At 43.5% G+C, this 19,707-nt stretch overlaps 1 protein-coding gene across 1 annotated transcript in view; it reads right to left on the minus strand.

The window, feature by feature from the left end:
* The window catches only part of ERGIC1 (endoplasmic reticulum-golgi intermediate compartment 1), a 104,734-nt gene extending 85,103 nt beyond the window's left edge, over positions 1-19,631 (minus strand). Inside the window, exon 1 of the mRNA XM_038414679.2 lies at positions 19,505-19,631. Coding sequence (XP_038270607.1) covers positions 19,505-19,524 — 20 coding nt within the window. The 5' untranslated portion in view covers positions 19,525-19,631. The remainder of the gene's footprint in view (positions 1-19,504) is intronic.
* Between the last annotated feature and the right edge of the window lie 76 nt (positions 19,632-19,707).

Below are 19,707 nucleotides of genomic sequence, written 5' to 3' on the forward strand. Positions count from 1 at the left end.
TTTTATATTTGCCATTTCACGATACAGGAGATGCATTAGCAATTCAGCATGTCAGACATCTGTGTAACACACAGACTTTTTTTGAGGGAAGATTGAGCAACCACAATCCAAATTTAGAAAGCATGTTTAAGAATATTGGTTAAGGAGGATTTTTGTTCAGGTGAAGCGAGTTGAAATGATGGCCCTACAGAATCACGTTCTTCATTAATCTACAGAACGGGCTGCCCCTGCACAGCCACCACCACCACCTCAATATTTTTCTGGAGGAAGCACCTCTAGTGCCAAGAAGGGAGTCGCAGACCATGGCTCATTCAGTCTCTGCTTCTGTTCAGACTTCCTACCAAGGTGCCACCTGTTTGGAATTTAGAATTTGGAATTTAGAACCCACCAGCTCATTTTGCATATATCATACAACTAATAATTTGAGGATTGGAGACAGGGAGCACAGAGAAAAAAATCACTATAAATTTGGGCCAGATTAAGTGAGAATGATTTGTAGGCTAAAAGCTCCATTCATAATTCCATTTCCAAAAAGGTTTTTAGCAAAGGCTGGATGTTCTATGGAGGAGATTAGAGTCAGTCACCAAATTGCCCTGAGAAGTTTCCTCTTCCTCCCAAGCTTCAGTGTATTTACGGCAGGGGTGGGCAAACTTTTTGGCCCGAGGGCCACGTCGGGGAGTTGAAATTGTATGGTAGGCCACGAATGCTCACAAAATTGGGGTTGGGGTGCGGGCTCTGGGGTGGGGCTGGGGATGAGGAGTTTGGGGTGTAGGAGGGTGCTCTGAAATGGGACCAAGGGGTTCGGAGGGCGATCATTGCAGGGTTGCAGGTTCCGGCTGGGGGTGTGGACTCCAGGGTGGGGCTGGGGATGGGGATGAGAGGTTTGGGGTGCAGGAGGGTGCTCCAGGCTGAGATCAAGGGGTTTGGAGAGCAGGAGGGGGATCAGAGCTGGGGCCGGGAGTTGGTGTGTGGGGAGAGGTTCAGGGAAGCAGGCTTCAAGCAGTGCTTACCTCAAGTTGTTCCCAGGAGCAGCAGCAGCAGCAGCAGCAGCAGCAGCATGTCCCTTCTCTGGCTCCTACGCAGAGGCGCAGCCAGGTGGCTCTGCACATTGCCTCATCCACAGGCGCTGCCCCTGCAGCTCCCATTGGAGTGCGTAGGAGCCGGAGCGGGGCCATGCCAAGGCTTGCGGGAGCTGTGTGGTATGGCCCCTGACCCCGTGCCCCATCTGGAGCAGGGCCGAGCCACATGACGCAGCCCCGACCCTGTGCCCCAGCCAGAGCGGGGCCAATCCACATGATGCGGCGCCGACCCAGCGCCCCGGCCAGAGTACCAAAGCAAGGCCAAGCTGTGTGGTGCAGCCCCCGACCAAACGCCCTGGCCAGAGCGGGGCCGAGCCACACAGTGTAGCTTACGGGCCAGCTTAAAACAGCTCGTGGGCCAGATCCAGCTCATGGGCCGTAGTTTGCCCACCCCTGATTTAGGAGGTGGGGGAGAGGAAAGAAGGACTCACTACATTTTTTGCCACCTTCTACATGCTTCATGGAATCACAGTAGGCTTGAGTTTAGGAGGGGACCTTTTTCAGCCTCGGGGATTTACAGCTCTGGATAGTCATATTGATGGCAGAGTCGGAGTGAGAGGCACGTCCTCCTCCCTAACTCCATATGGTATTTCTGTGGCATCCATTCTATATCTGCTAGCTGATTTACTGAACAGCATTTGTACCCCTATGGTACATCAGCTACCTGGGCACAGAGATAGTCATAACAGGACAGAGAAACAAAGGAAAGCCAGGGAATAAAGTATTACGGGAATTGGAAGCATGAAGGAGCATGAGTTAAAAGCCTACAAGGTGAGGAATGCTTACCACTATTTAAATTCAAAGAAAAAAGCCCTTCACTAAATGTTTTGTGAGGTAGTTCAGGATGCAAGATGGTCAGTGCAGGGCACGTGTGTACAAATGCGAGTGCACACACAACACACACGCACGCTTGCTTTCCCTTCCCCGTTTCTTCTAGGGGATATGAAAGAGCAAAGCAGATTTTCACAGCACAACTCCATGAAGAGAGGAGGCATGGAGGTGCCTCATGTTCCACCATTACAGCTACCTCCTCTGCCAAGACACCAAAAAACGAAACAAAAACAAAATAAGATGAGAATTTACAGGATGCTAGAAAAACTACATAAAAGGGAGACATGAAAGAGGAACAAGAACATACACATAACCTTCTAGTGCTCCTAGGAGAGCAGATTTTACCACACAAAGCAAGGCACACAATACGGGGCTAGAAAAACAAGTTGTGAAGAACCACCAACTGTTCTTTCATTTCCTTGGGTCACTGCTCTGAAACAATGACTTTGGGACAATTCGTCTTTGCTTTGTCAGTAATGGTGGGCTAACAGCCCTTGAATGCTAGACAATTAGAGCAGTCCCATGAATGCCAAATAAATAACAAGGCTGCCACACACTCTAACACAGGTGGCCATCTTGAGTGGCTTATAACTAAGACTACGTTTTAGTCACGGGTATTTTTAGTAAAAGTCATGGACAGGTCACGGCTGTAAACAAAAATTCATGGCCCGGGACCAGTCCATAACTTGTACTATACCCCTGACTAAATCTTGGGAGTGCCGTGGGTGTTTGTGGGGGGTGGCCCAGGTGGCACCACGGGTGCTGGGGGAGCGGCGGCCCGGAAATGCCGTGGGTGCTGCCACAGGTGTTGGGGGGGGCAGTTCAGAGTGAGCTGCAAGTGCTGGTAGGGCTGCCCAGGGGGGTGCCGTGGGTGTGCAGGTTCGGGGGAGGGCTATGGGTGTACAGCCTTCCCTTTTTACTTCCCTAGCAGCTTCTTACAAAAGGAGGAGAGTGTCAGGTAAAATGTTTTTTAAAAGCAAATTTCTTACCATTATTATTACTAAGAACAAATTTTTTAAAACCCCTGTTTACTTTTCAACATTTAGGACAATTGTCCAAGTTGAGTGAAAAGGAAAAGGTAAAACAATCAGTTGTGTCCAATTCACGTTGAGATTACCATGCACAAGCACACTGCGGTCTGAATCATAGAATTTAAGGCCAAAAGGGACCCTCAGATTATCTAGTCTGACTTCCTGTATCATAGGCCACCAACACCACCTAGCACCCACACACTAAACCCAACAACTAAAATTAGACCAAAGTGTTACAGCCCACGGGAGATGAAATTATTATGTGTCACAGGCAGAGAACAGGAGGGACTGAGATGCACCAATGCTCGAGGCCCATGTAATGGAACAGAAATGGTTATGTGAAATATACCCAGATAATTCTGGCAGGTGATCTGTACCCACACACAGCAAAGGAAGATGAAAAATCCCCAGTGTCACTGCCATTCTGACCAAGGGGGAAATTCCTTCCCAACCCATGTGTATGAGCAAGATCAAGCCAGCCAAGCACCTGAGAGAGAGAGAGTATGTTTGGTGCCACCTCAGAGTCCTCCCTGTCCAATGTCCCATATCTAGCCATGGCCATCCATGATGCTTCAGAGGAAAGAGATTTTTTTTTTTAAATCCCTTCCTGACCCCTACAGGTGGCCAGCAGAAACCATGAAGCACAAACTTTCAGGATCAATTGAAAGAAAAACAAAGACACACTTCTGAAGTTTTGATTTGGGAGGGTGGGGTGTTCATTTTATTTTGTTTTTTTTTTTGTCTTCTATTGTTGAAAGCCGTATCTAAAGTCACAGTGACTTAGATTAGAGAAAAGGTTACTATTTTTTCCAGTTTGTTTACTTTGTGAATTTTACAGCAGTCTGGGTAGGGTTAAGGTTACTTTTCCCCTCATTTGGGTGTTTCATATAGCAAATGGGGAAAAGAAAAGAAAAAAAGTATGATTGTAAAAAACAAAAACAAACAAAAAAACCACCCACATTTCTCAGGGAGGGTTAGTGGTACAGTGACTCTTTTTTAAAAAGTTAAATTTCAAGTTGAAGATGTCCCTTTAAATACAAACAAAATATTCATGGGGGGAAATGGTTTTAATTGCTTGTTTTTTTCTCAATCTGTTGCTATCCATGTTGTACCTATTCTGGGGATAGATCTAGGATCTCACTCTCCAGAGCTGTTAAATAAGGCAGAACGTACCTTTCAACAGTACTAAATTCATTTACAAAAAACAGAAAGGAAAAAGACAAATGCCTTAACCTATTACCTTAGTTTAAACTGTGTGACAAGGGTAAGCTATAGCTGTACAAACCACTTTTTCCATTCTTTAGGAAAATAGTAATTTAAGATTTTATTTTGAGATCCTTTGTTTCCAGGAAGTTCCTTTGTTTCCTACCAAAGGCAGCTACCAGCTCTGACGTATAGGGCAGAACACTTTGCACTTCTAATATAATGCTTGATAAATACTAATTATTCTTCCTGCAATGAAGTTGGCAAACGTTACCATCCCCATTTTACAGATGAGGAAACAGACATTGCGAGATTAGGGAACTCGCCCAATATTACACAGGAAGTCAGTAGCAGACCCAGAATAAGAACTCAGGAGTTCCTTGCTCTTACTACTTCATTTTGAGTTTGTTTCTCTTTGTTTAGACAAAGTTTCCATATTTCCCATCTAATGGGAAGGGAGAGTGTAACATGAGAGAGAGGTGTTGGGACATATAAAGGCAGTGTGGTCCTGTGGTTAGGCTGAAGGACTAGAAGTTAGAAGATCTGATTCTATTCTATTCCAGGCACTGACTCACTGTGTGATTTTGGTCAAGTCACTTAACCTTTATTCTTCACTTTCTCCACCTGTAGAGTTGGGCTAATAATACTTACAAATTTAGGTAAAGTGCTTTGAGATCTACAAATGAAAAGCTCCAAAAGTGCTAAATGTCTAAGATCAAAGGTGGTTTTTTTTAAAATATATATTTTGGAAGGTCTTTCTAGGGAAACTCAAGGAGTTTGTGAAAACCTCATGATACATGTACTTTAAGAGCCATGGCTTTGATTCATGACAGTACTTAAACACATGCATTAAGCATAAATGACATCGTGAATAGGAATGCTTTCCTGAATAGAGGCCCAGTTTTCAGAAGGGTGTAAGCTAAACTGCATGTTCCTGTAAGTCAAAATTTACATATGCAAACTGGGCACACACACAGTCTGGCCCTGAATATTTGAGTGAAGATGGACAAACACACATTCAAAGCAGAATAAATAAGTCACTTATTAAAAATACCAACAAGTTATTAAAACACATTATGAGATTAGCACCTGCATAACAGTTGATAAGATGCAAATATCCTTAAGCAATCAACTGGCCTTATTTACAATAGTACATTAAATATGTACTTCAGAAGGCCAGTTTTAGAAGGGTGATCTTTTTTCAGCTTCAGAATTACACAATGAAAACAGTTTATTCTGAACAGTTTGAAGCAAGTTCCAATACAAACTGGAAAATTCAGAGAGATGGAGGGTTTAATGTAGTTTTAAATTAACTTCTTTGTTTTAAAAACAGATAGGGTTGGGACTGGCACAAGACAAGTCACCTACACAACACACACACACTCCTGCCACCTCACCACTTCTCAACAGTGCTCCTCTGATGCCCCTCCCGCCCTTCCTCTTTGACCTGATAGCTCTTTGCACCTTTAGATCCAAGGGTAAAGGACAGGAATAGATTTCTCTGCCAGCCAGTTCCTCCGTCTTAATTCTGATTCCAAAGACATACTGAAACAGAGAAAGTTTCTCAAACAAGGACGAATACTGAGAACAAGCTAATGAGGTTAACAATATATAGGATTGGCACATTCTGTTTTAATGCAGACAGTATATTCTTACAAGTAGAGCCTGTAGATAATTGGACTGTAAGAGAACAGGGAGGAAAGGACATCAAAAACACTCTTGGCAGGAGTGTGGGTGCTTACACGGTATGGTGGTACCTAGATAGCAGTATCATTACCTGCACCCAACTGCCTATCTTCATACAGAACTCCTAGAACGGTGGTCGCCAACCGGTCGATCGCGATCTCTGGCAGCACAGCGGGGCTGCTGCTAAGACAGGCTCCCTGCCTCCCCCAGCCCCACACCACTCCTGAAAGTGGCCAGCAGGGCCCCGGGGGCGGGAGGGCAAGAGTCTCCCTTCCCATGCTGCTCCTGCCTGCAAGCACTGCACCCACAGCTCCCATTGGACAGGAACAGGGAGCTGTGACCAATGGGAACTGAGGGGGTGGTGCCTGTAGAGACAGGCAGCGCACAGAGCCACGTGCCACCCGCCTTCCTCAGGAAGGACAGGAGCACATTGGCCCCTTCCAGGAGTGGCATGGAGCCAGGGTAGGCAAGGACCCTGCCTTAGCGGCAGCCATGCTGCACCACCAACTGGAAGCCACCGGTGGCAAGTGCTGCCCAGTGGGAGGCCGCACCCCACCCCCAGCTCCCTCCCAGAGCCAGAACCCCAAACCTCCTCCTGCACCCAAACCCCAGCCCTGAGCCCCCTCCCAGAGCCAGCAGCCCGTACCCCCTCCTGCACCCCAACCCCCTGCCCAGTCCTGACCCCCCTCCCAGAGCCAGCACGCTGTATCCTCTTCTGCACCCCAACATTCTGCCCCAGCCCGGAGCCCCCTCATACACCCTAACCCCCTACCCCAGCCTCAGCCCAGAGCCCCCTCCCACACTGTGAACCCCTCAGCTCCAGCCCAGAGCCTGCACCCCCTCCCAAACCCCTACCCCAGCCCAATGAAAGGGAGTGAGGGTGGGGGAGAGTGAGTGGGGCGCTTTGGAGAAGGGGCAGGGTAGATCCTGGGTTGCCCTTAAATTCAAAAAGTGATCTTGGGCGTAAAAAGGTTGGAGACCATTGTCCTAGAAGCATCTGCCTATAGAAAAAAATATATATACAAAACCAAACAAGTTACTTTTGGAACAAAGGTACATTCACCCCCACTTGAACACTTCAATAAGAGGATGCAAAAAGCTAAGAAAATTCTGTTCCTTTGTTGAATTGACTTCTTCTTCTCCTACCCCTGCTCTTCCCACCAGTCATACTATTCTGTATTATGCCTTATTAGCCAACTATATTCTGTTATGAGTTTGGCAATCTTGGTCCTCAAGTGCTTGTGTGGGTTGCTCTCCATCCTCCAGGAATATCAAATAAATCACTGTCATTGAAATGTGCCAACAGAACAAACTGCTTCAGAGAATGGAAAGAATGGAAAAGAGAGAGCTAAGAAGAAGCAGTAGAACACATACTTTTCCTTTGAAATTGTATATCAGGCACAACTACATTTCAGTGGAAATTAGGAGGGAGACAGTATTTCTAGACCAAGAGAGTCTTAGCTGTGGATTTGTGCCAAGGAGTGATTTTTTTTTTCTTTTAGACTAAAAGAGAATAAAATGCAAAAATAAAGGATAGCAGAGTGCGAGGGAGAGATTTTTTTTTTAAAATAAAGTGAGGAAACCACACCTTGCCTCATCAAAACAGGAGAAAAATGTAATGAAGAAAAAATGTCCAAGTAAGGGGACTGGTATTTAAAAGAAACCAAACCTACTGCTGGACCGAAAGCAAGAAAGAACGTAATTCTGAATGAAGCAATTAACACAACCAACATGCAGGATGTCCACTTGGTCTTTAGGAGCCAAGACTAAAAGTCATTAGACTCATCTGCTGTCCTGCACTCTACAATGCCATGAAACAAAATCCGATCAAGTAAAGAAAGCATCAGAATCATACTAGAACTGAAAACATGTTAAGTGTGGTACATAGCTGTTGCTAGTACTAACCTCAGCTGGTTTTCCTGAACAGCGAAGGAGAGTATTTTGTCAGGATAATGGGAAGTGTGGGGGATGCCAAGAGGTGAGGAAGACAGAGGAACAGTCACCTGTTGATGTGGTTTGGACAGGCATGGTTTTCAGAGAAACCATGCTCCACTCAAGGAGACGATGATTTTGCCACACCAAGCAGGGAAACTGGTAGAGCTCTGCTATCTATAACTGATTATGCTCCTACTGTACAAGTACTGTGAGAACTTCAAATGAAAAGTGCTCTGCAAGTAATATGTCCCTTTTCAGAGATCAGGTAACTGAGGCACAGAAAGGTTACATTCTTTGCCCAAGGCCACAAAGAGTTGACTGAGTCAGGAATGAGTCCCAGGAGTCCAGACACCTTGTCCCAAGGACTAGACAATGCCGCCTCACTGTATACACCCTGTGACACATAACCAGAAAGGGCTAAGCAGCTCGCAGGCTAATTGACCCAGGTTCAACCTTTAGAGACATTTTAGAAAAGTATGTAAATGGTAATTAGGGCCATTCATCTTAGATAGGCTAGAACTCTGAAATGCAAACCTATATTGTTAGAGAATTAGAGGGGATACTAATTGTATGTGTTTACTTATCTTATTGGATGTTAACCATGTAAACAGACAGTTCCTGTCTATTACTATAGCTATTGATTCAAAGATCAAAGGGAATATTAACATTTAGATGAATCTTGGGTGAAATATATACAGTGACATTATGTCTCTTTAAAGTTTGTGATAAATGGCTTAATGGATAAATTGCCTTATGTTAATTTATGTAGCTAATTACCAATGATGCTTATGAATAGGTCTACTTCAGAGTCTCTATGATTGCCTAATGTTCGCCTAAGGAATGTATGGTCAAGAGGCCACTAGAAAACTGTATAAACGACTCTTGGGACCTGATCCTTTCATCTCCGATCTGCTTGATACTTTATGCAGGGGAAGTTTGAGTTGTAAGACTGAGTTCACCAGTCCAATCTGGATTACACTGAATATGAACATTGGACTTATTTTGCAGCTACAAAGCTCATCATCTCTACTATAAAACTGATCTCAGAATGATACTCATGTCTGTTTGTATACTGATCTTTTAATCAATTCTCTCTCTTTTCTTTAATAAATTTTAGTGTAGTTAATAAGAATTGGCTGTAAGCGTGTATTTGAATAAGATCTGAAATATTCATTAACTTGGGAGGTAATGTGTCTGATCCTTTGGGATTGGTAGAACTTTCTTATATGATAAATAAGATTTTCAGTTATCCTCATCAGATTTGACTTGGGTGTCTGGGTGGAGGCCTAAGGCTGGGTTGCTTTAAGGGAACTGTGTTTTGGCTTCTGAGTAACCAGTAAGGTATTACAAAAGCTGTTTTGAGGCTAGTTTGGTGTATCTAAGTATTGGAATGACCACCAACTTTGACAGGTTTCAGAGTAGCAGCCATGTTAGTCTGTATTCACAAAAAGAAAAGGAATACTTGTGGCACTTAGAAATAAAAAATTTATTTAAGCTTAAGGGTGTTACCATACACACTGTAACCAGAGTGATCACTTAAGATGAGCTATTACCAGCAGGAGAGCGGGGGTGGGGGCTGGGGAAACCTTTTGTAGTGATAATCAAGGTGGGCCATTTCCAGCCGTTGACAAGAACGTCTGAGGAACAGTGGGGGGAAATAACATGGGGAAATAGTTTTACTCCCCACTGGGATTGGATGGGTCATTACACAAAGTAAAACTATTTCCCCATGTTTATCCCCCCCATTCCTCAGACGTTCTTGTCAACTGCTGGAAATGGCCCACCTTGCTCATCATTACAAAAGGTTCCCCCCCGCACCCTGCTCTCCTGCTGGTAATAGCTCACCTTAAGTGATCACTCTGGTTACAGTGTGTATGGTAACACCCATTGTTTCATGTTCTCTATGTATATAAATCTCCCCACTGCATTTTCCACTGAATGCATCCGATGAAGTGAGCTGTAGCTCACGAAAGCTTAAGCTCAAATAAACTTGTTAGTCTCTAAGGTGCCACAAGCACTCCTTTTCTTATTCCTAATACACTAGATTTCAGGCCACAATACGCTCCTTTTTCCAGGGACACCAAGATGGCTCCAAATATTTTCTGGCTGATGGTATATCAAGCAGCATCTCAGTAACTATCCTGTGACGAAGCTCAAAAGGTGCAGCTGCCAGATAAGGTTCTCTTATCTGCCGCTCTCTTCCCTTCCGGACCAATTCGAATTTAAATTCCCTAGCACCCTTCTATGACCTTTGTATTCTTTTCCAACTACAGAGGATTCATCTTGGTAACCAACCATCTGAATTAACATGAACAAATTCAGCCGGACCATCTTTTACTTCCTTAAAAGGCTTAGTTGGGGCCCAGTATTGGGGTCCCAGCTTACCTACCAGAAAAGAAAGATTTGATAGTTATCTAGGATCCCAATTTCACTATGGCCTCCCCACAAAATCCACATCTCTAATTTATTCTCCTGCACCTGCTGTGCTACAGTCATCCATTGAAGCCAATGGAATATTAAGATTTGTGGTTCAGTATCATTCCCTATCTGAGCCGTTGCTTATCTGCTATGGAGCATTTATTACAGCAATGTTTCTGTCACAAACCTTTTACTGCATCAAGGACAGGCAGGGTTAAAAAAAAATGTAGGTGAAACATACAGCTAAGACTTCCACTTACTGTGTTCAAACCCTGTAAACTGCACAGGCAGTGGGAGTACCTTCAATTTCCTTTTGAAACTGATTGTATTAACACAGGATTAGCTCAGATCAGACAGTATCTGGCTTTCAGTGCGGTTCCTGTTTCTGGCCCAGTTTCCAAGAAAAGTTTACGAAGGAGCAAGGCACATTATAAAATGCCAGTGAGGGAGACGAGACAGTTACATCTTATAATTTGGATGGGACTTAAATCAATGCTCTCCAACCAGGCTAAATTTTATGACAATCCACAGGCCCAGTTCTAATCTGTGAAGTTATTCCCAATTTACACCAAACATCAGTATCAATGCCCAAGGCTTCACCCTGGTTAGGAAACATGGTTACAGTCAGATCTACACTACAAGTTGCAACAATGTTTTAGCAGGATCCCCAAAAGTATTTTACCTGGAGCATGGATTGGCCTATGGGCAGATGGCAGGGAGAAGGGGGCAAATGACTTCGGTCAAAGTCTCACTATTTCAAACTAAAATTGAAGAGAGGTATGAGAAAGTGGATTTGTTATGTTACCTTAACATGGATTTGTGCCCATTACAAAGCGTTCATTCGTTATAAAAGTCAAATCTGTATTTCTGAATCCTTGTGCTTTTCCTGATAAAAGTTTAAGATATGCTTCATTAAAGATTTTTCTTAAATGCTACAACAACCTGCAAAAGCAGTTCAAAAGCTGCCACCTTTTCAATCACACTCTCTCCAACTGAAGTCTCTCTTTACAATGGGTATTTTCACTTACTGAACAGCAAACTATCTCAGAGTTAGTAGCCAGTTAACTCTGATTTCAGAGCACTGATCACTATCCACACTTTCAAGAGTTTAGAAAACTGCTTTAGGACATGGGAGATTTTGTAGTGTGGATGGGGGAAAAGATTATTATTTCAACCAGCCTTTTGCAGATTAAGTTTTCCCTGCTTTTGGGCTCAATACAGGATTAACTGGATGAAGTTCTGGGGCTTCTGTCATACAGGAGGTCAGACTGATCTAATGGCCCCTTCTGGCCTTAAAAAAATCTATGAATCTTTTCAATAGGTATGTACATATGTTTTACACTCAAGCTCTCTCAACTTCCACTACCCTTGGTTAATTCATGCAGTGTTGCTACAATCCTGTGCGCAATATCTGATGCAACTGTTTGCAAGTCAATGAACTGTGATGTCACAAAGTGAAGATTGTGGCTTCAATGAATGAACTAAGAAAGACAACTACCTTGGTAAAGTGAAGTCAAGAAGAAAAGTCAAAGCTAACTGAAGCTTAATATTTTTCTCCTGTGTTTGGAGTAAAAACCTTGCACTTGAGCAATTAGATTTTAGAAGGAACAGAGGGGGTATTAAGGATATCTGAAAAGAAAATATATTTATATATGGATACATGGATATATATGGATACATATAATCACATTACCTATGGCACAAGCTTCACTAAAGTTCTTGACACTTCTAGAGGTTCCGCACATCCCAATACTTCCTCAGATTCTCGCATGTCTAGCTAACTCCTGAGCTTCTACAATAATTCTCCCCCAAAGACATCTTTTTTATTTTAAACAAACTTGGGGGCAAGGCAGTATCCCGATTGATACCAAACTCTGGCAATTACATACGATTCCCACATCAGGTGCATTTGGAGAGGTTGTGTGTCACTCTACATTGTGCTGTATCACTGGTGAACACATACCCCTTTCCACCCTGTCGGTGACTGTGTTATAATATTAAAAAATATGGAATGACAGATATTGTGTAACCAAGTGCTTAGTTATCACTTTACAGCTAATAAAAATGCAGCTCTCTCTGGAGTGTAAAACAGCAGCTCTTTAAGAGCACAGAGCAACGCTACAATTTTTCCTTATGCATGCATAAATTAGGCCAGGGAGCGAAGAGTACACCACCCAGCTGAATCATATACAAGAGTCCATGGAGGACCTTTACCAATTCTGCTGAATAAAAGGCATGATATGAACATCAGGAATTATTGTCACTGAAGTTAATGTCCCAATTCACATAATTTACTATAGGGCACATACCAAGGTTTGCACACTGTGATTCTAAAGCAAAAAAATAAGCCCAACACATCTCATCAGGAAAAAGCCATGCAAGTGGAAAGCTGGCATTAATTCCCCACCCTTACAGAAACACGCACCCACTGCTACCTAGCACCAGCACTTTATGTTCTACATAAAGGGCACCCAGAGCTTGTTTGAAAAAGTGTTTTTACCAAATGAACTACCACTGTGCATTAATGCAGCTAGTTAAACAACATACAGCAAGAGCAAACAGACAGATTGGTAAAAAGCAAACTACTACTGGGCTATCAGCAATGCAGACTCATTTGAGTCCCTACCAAGCACATTGGAGATTCCAAATTGAAACTATCGACCAAATACGTACATTTCCATTAGGCATTTGATATGGATCTGGAAATAGCGATGCGTCATTTAGTCAGGAACTCTACTCAAAAACCCACAAATGGTGAATTTATAGAAAAGGAGATATGGAAAAGATGTTTTCCCAACCAACCAGCATTTTGAGTATCACGTCAGGAGTTTGAGTTGCAAATCTTATGAATCTGTCAAAGAAAAAAAAGAGTCAGGAAGAAAAGTTTTGTGTGTCTTCTTCAGAAGTTTGAGGACTGAAAACAAAGCTTTTTTCCTGGGCCTCACAAGTAAATGCAGAAGTTCTTCATGGACTCACAGAATTCAGAAGAGAAATTTTGTAAGATTTTAGAGTAGTCAATGTCAGTTTGAAGCCAGTTTTTAATGGGTAGACACAGAAAGAAAAAAGGGCAACATAACACTGCCCTATAGTTCCTGCTGCAGGCTGCTTCACCAGCTTCTCAAATACTCCAGGCTGTGTAATTCAAGCATTACTTTGTCCATTAGCCATCACAATGGATGGGTTTAAGCTAAAACAAAACAAACATATATGCTTTACCCTCCACTAAAAGCAACAAGGTTGAAAGCATGTCAGCTTCAATTAGAGATGGTCCTACTGGCTCAGGAAAGACAAATAAGAACTGAAGCAAACATTTGCCCATCCCCCAACAAAAAGTAAGTTTTAAGGTGTGCATTACAATAGTCATCCCAGGGACAGCCTCCTTTAAAAAAAAAAAAAGTTTATTACCGTTGTGCTTAGGGGCCAACTGAGAATAGGACTCCATTGTGCTAGGCTCCATACCAACAGAATAAGACAACTCCTGCCACTGAGCACTTCCAGTCTAAGGCCAGGTCTGCACTAGAAACTTCTGCTAGTACAGTATAGTAATTTTGGTTATGTCACTTTTTTTTTTTTTTTAATACCACCAAAAGCCCTGGGGTAGATACAGTCATACTTGTACACAACTGCTTTTGCCAGTACAGCTCATTTTGCTCAGGGAACTGGGATAAGCCATACGGGCAAAAAAACATTTGTTTTCACTATAAGCTGCATCTACACTGGGAAGGTTTGCCGATATAGCGATACAGGTAAAGGCAAACCTTTTCTAGTGTACCCTAGGCTTTATCATTTAAATCTAAATCCCCTCTAAGCCTGGCTCCTTCCCCATGCCTCTGAAACCTGTGCCCAATGTACTGGTAAGCTCTATTATTCCACTCACATCATCAAGCAATAAAAAAACCAACAAAATTATTAAATGATGGGAAGTAAGTTCTGAATTGCTCCATTAGCTATAAATGGTGATTTACTATCCAATGCCGGAATAGCACAGCACTGGGATCTGTTAGCACATAACTTCGGAATTGCCCACAGTTAAAACAAGATCTTAGTTACAGTTACTTTAGTTTATACTTGCTCGCAGGCTGAACAGCAGCAGTTTAATGGTCCTGAAAGAATTCAAAAGCCTCAGTGGCTACTCCACAGCCATCTGTGACTAGCTTTGAAATGAGAACTGCCAGACACAGTCGGCCACAAGGACAACAATAATACATGTGGCAAAGTTTCTCTCTCCACCTTGTTATCCAGTTTCCAATGCACAGACACTGTTCAATGACCTGTTCATTGTACTGAGAATTATGAAGAACATTTATAATTCCAGGGTCTCTTTCCTCTCAGAGATGCTGCTCTCTACTAAAGCAAGCGTCTAGCAAGCTGTTACATCACACATTAGACACATTTTTGCCTCACAATCCCCATTTAAGATGGGCCAAAGTTACAGTTTAATTTAGGCATGCTTCTAACTTTCACACAAGCTGCACATGGTAGCAGGGCCGGATTAAGACCTTTAGAGGCACTAAGCACTGAAAAGATTATGGTGCCCCCCCATACGTAATTCAAAATAAAAACAATACGATACCATAAAATAAAATTTTATTTTTCGAAATCACACAAAACTTACATGTATGCTGAAATTAAAGTAGCTTCTTTCTAGATTTTCTGATTGCAAAATTCTGGTTAAGTTCATCAAAGCTGACTTGACGAAGCATGTCCGCTTCCATACACAATAGGGAAAGTGAATCAAGTCTGTCCTGACACACTGTTGTTCTCTGAGGGTTTTTTATTCTTTTCAGCTGACAAAAAGAGCATTCTGCGGAGCAGTTAGTAATCATCAAATGTTAGAAAGATACGTAGTGCGATCTCTACATTTGGAAATACACATTGTATTCCGCCTTTCAATATTGTGTCATGAAGATCAATGTGACTGAATTTCATTTTCCCTGTTTCATTAAACTTTGCGCGCATATAACAGTGGAACTGCCACACTACTCCACAGAGATTCATGTTCAAGTCAGCAGGGTATGAGTCAACTAGCTTTTGGGAACCTTGTGAATACTGTTCGTCAGATAAGTCCATATCTTTTAGAAAAGAAAATCTACTTGACACTTCTTTGTATACTTCACCTCTCCTCTTCATATGAGCTTCAAGTGTATCGATTATAGCATAGTAAGTAGATATGAGAAATCTGTCTCTAGGATTCAATGCTGTTTCTGTTGCACTGCTATAATTTGCTTGTTTTTTCCTGATTCGCTTGAGGGACTGGGCTTCTTTGTAGTTAGTATCAGGCAAGATATCTTTTGATATGTCTTCAAATCTTTCAAACTCATTCCTCAAAGTATGTAAGTGGTCTGCTAATGATTGACAGAGGTGTGCACGTTTTCAAATCCAATTCTTTTTCTTGGAGAGCTTGACTTGTGTGGTCAAAGTGTTGTAAAATTTCATTCCACATGATCAACATGAGTACAAACTCTAGTTCCTGCATCTTGTTTGCAATGGTTTCTGCTTCTCGTATAGTTTCTCCCTTTTGTGATTGGTCTTCAGTTATACTTTCTAATTCATTCACAATCTTTGAATAGGACTCCAGAATTGCACTTGTTGCCACTGCATGTGCCTCCCAGCGAGTATTATAAAGAGATTTCAACACACAATCATTGCCCAAATATGTTTTAAGAACTGTTTTTGAAATACCAAATTTTTGCAAAAAAAAAAAAAAACAACAACTTTTTTTGGTGCCCCCTGCTTTGCTGGTGCCCTAAGCACGTGCTTAGTCGGCCTATTGGGTAATCCAGCCCTGCGTGGTAGCATGCATGCACAGGCACATGAAGGCAGCGTGGGTCCCTAGAAACATCTGCAGCTCCCCATAAAACCTGCAGTCCCAGTTGTTTGGCAACTGTAGTAGAAAGGGTGGTGTGGGTTGAAGGTGTTCTGACATGAAAAACAGAGACCAGGGTAGGTGTGGAAACATTTGTATTTCATTTGTAGCCAAATTTTGGCTGAGAGAATAAAAAGGCACCAAGATTGTGTGCATTATTAGGATAAGATGTTTTGTCGGAAGGGCATGTACCTGAATGGCATGTGCTTCAGTCTTAATGCAGACCTAAAGTAATATGCACCAAAGATTTCGACCTATAAAGTAAGGTCTTAATTGCTTACCTACTTCACAGATGGATTGCAGGGATTAGTCATTATGTATAAAATGCTGTGAAGATGAAAAGCACTAGATAAGTGCTCAAGTATTATTAAAACCCTAATGCCCTCTGGGACAGAGTGGTTGTTCATTCATTCTAAACTAATTTCAAGTGACCACAATTCATTACATTTTAAATTGAAATGAATTCAGTGTTCCTGAAAATGGACAGCTTGACAGCACAGGAGATAAAAGTTCTATTTATCCACAAACAGATACTGCACAGAGCACGGGCAACAGCACAAGCTTTCCCCTGACTCCTCTAGGAGTGAGGGTGTTCAGTCTTCAGTCTTTGGCCTCTCATGCAATTACTAGCATCTGTGACATGTATCCATGTCCACTAGTAGATGGATTGGGACTCACCAGCTTGTTTTATATGCTGGTTGGTGAAAAGCTGTGAAAAGGCAAATTTTGGTCACTACTGATCTAGGAGATAAGAGGAGCTACAGCCACAGCTTCTCAGGATGATTTGTAGACTTGGTCTCATCTCTATTCAGGGCAGCAAATATACATTCCTTCATGTTTGTCTGGCCAAAAGGTTGTGTTTTTTTCCTGGCAGATGAAGACCTCACTCCATTCATACCTTTATCATCTCCAGTCCAGACTACTGCAATCCACTCTATCTAGAGCTACTCTACAGGGCAACATAGTTCTTACAGAAGAGCGCTGTGTAGTTTGAAAATTTGTCCCTTACCAACAGAAGTTGGTCCAATAAAAGATATTACCTCACCCACCTTGTCTCTCTAGTATCCTGGGACTGACACAGCTGCAACACCGCATAGTTATATTTTGTCAGACATGACAATTAATTTCTGTACCAAAAAACTGGTATATCCCAGAACCCAGAGTTTGAGACAATTTTATGATTGTCATCTTAGATGAAAGCTAAACAGTTTCTTTTCTTTTTTTTTAAGTTTACATTATGTAAGATGACACATTTTTTAAAAAAAATCTATTTTTAGCCCTCTGGGTTGCCAAGAAACAAAGAATGCAAAGTTCATCTGTGATTTTGAAATCTCTCAAATATAGCTCTGAACCAACACCTCCAAATTTTGGGGAAGTTTGGATCAAACTTTATAACCCCAAGTTCATTTAATTTCTGTCTCATCCTGTTGTGAACCATCAGCCCTTTTCTTTATTTTAGTGAGCTTGTGTTTCCACCTGGGTTTTGAAACTTTGGAACAAGAGGAATTGCATTTATCAAGCCACTTGAAACACACCTCCCTCTCATACTATTATAGCAGTTGATCCAGATCCCATTATAAGCCCTATTTTTCCACACACCTCTACTGTCTGCAAATAGAGGCCTCTGAGGTTTGAAATTGGCAGCCTATCTCCAAAGCTGAGGAATAATTCTACCACCAAGTTTCACACAAATCGGACAGGGGGTTTTGAAGCCACAGACCCCCACAAAATCCTGTAAAACTTAGTGAAATTGCATTGTTTCCAGCTAAGCAATACTCCACTGTGCTCATTCCATTAGAAGCAATTACCCACTGGATCAATAGTGCCTCACAGAACACAACGAAAATCCCACTGAACTGTATAAATAAAAGCCCTGATTTGGAGTTATGGTGGACAGAGAAAAAATGACAGTTTTGTTTGGGAGGGGTAAGGTACTGTAATGTTCCCAGTTCCCCCTAGCATCTCACCTCCTGAAATCAAGGCATCCCAAAGAGGGCACAGATAAGGTTCTATAGCTTCTCAGTTGGGAAGTATCATCTTAATTTTACATTTCCCAGTTCTCCAATGTTTACTGTGCATTTTTAATTGTAAGCCCAACACGCTTATAAGGGGCACATGAGGACACCTTAACTGCACATTTTCTGCTCTTCCGCTGCAAGTTTGGGGAATTAAAAACTCATGCTCAGAAAGACCATGATGATCACAGGGAACTATTTTGCCATTGCAAACCTCAAGTTAACCAAGTTTTTTAAGTATGAATCTAAGTATCTATGAGGCTACATGAAGCATGCATGGCAATCTCATGTATAGGTCTGTCTCTCAAGACATAGGTTCGCTAACAGGAATGCAGGAGAGTACAGGTTGAGATGTCCATGCTGTTTTGATCGATGAGAATGTCAATGCTGTAAGTAGCAACAACACACAAAGCTTTAGTTACATGTAGCCTTATCGTAATAGGCAGACCCCCAAAGAAGCTTAGTACATGGTAAGAACATTATACTGGGATCAAAGACCTGTCAGTGTGTCTCCCTGCAAGGAGAGAAAGAGAGGGCAGAGTGCTCAACTCACCTCTTTTGTTATTGCTTGTGTCTAAAGTAATGAAGTATCCCCTCCACCCAGCCAGTTTAGGAATCATGCATCATCATACAAAGGGTTCTACCTCTCCCCCCAGCACGCCCACATGACCTCAATACTCTCTATAAAGATCCTCAACACCCGCTTTACACAACATTATTACATAACAGCATTGTTGGAAGAACCTCTAACTTCCCATGCACCTTCCCTCTCAAAACCTAGTCCCCTTCCCCTAGCATCCTGCCCGCCCCCAGCCTCAAGGCGGCCCCCATACCCTCTCCCCAGACTGCTCTGCGGCTTGTGTTTCATTTCAGCCCGTGTGAGATCATAAGCAGTTTGGGTCAGGACCTCACCTTGTTTTTGCATAGCACTGGGCACATTTATGGTGTTATATAGTAACATGTGTTCTTGCACAAAGATCACACCCCTGCCTGCGTTTCAGCGAGCGCTACCCCGTGCTTACGAGACACTCGCACAGGTTGCACCCTGAACTAATGTACACGTGGGAAAAAGCTCGGCCGGGGGTTCAGCGTCCCCAGATGAGGCCAGGCCCGGCCGGGTTTGGCTGCGGAACGGATACAACTGTGCACTGCACACTACGAGGGAAGCACGTCCCCGAGCAACGGGGCACCAGCTCGGGGCGGAGGGGCCGCCCCCAGCAGCCGAGGGCGGCAAGGATCCTGTGACTCTTTTCTTCCCCCACTCCATGCACGGCTGGAGGGAAGGGGCTGCATCGACCCCCCCCCCCCCGCAGCGCGGGGCGCCTGGGCGGATATCGCCGCGGACGGCATGGGATGCCCCCCTCCCGCGTGCACTAGGGGCCCTAGAGCCCGGCCTCGCGCCACGGTAAGGTCCGAGCGCGAGGGGCGGCCCCCACTCACCTCCTGAAGTCAAAGGGCATGTTGGTGGCGGGTGCGGCGCAGCCTCCGGCCCCTCCCCCGGCTCCCTCAGCCTCGCTCGCGCCGGCCCGGCTGCGGGGCCAGGAAGTGATGGGCCGCGAACCGCGTCCCCATTGGGCGGCCGGCACCGGCCACGGCAGCCGCTTCCGCCGCCGAGTTAAAGGGCCAGGAGAGGCCAGGCGGCG

Source organism: Dermochelys coriacea, chromosome 8 (assembly GCF_009764565.3).
Source record: "Dermochelys coriacea isolate rDerCor1 chromosome 8, rDerCor1.pri.v4, whole genome shotgun sequence".
Classification (NCBI taxonomy): domain Eukaryota; kingdom Metazoa; phylum Chordata; order Testudines; family Dermochelyidae; genus Dermochelys; species Dermochelys coriacea.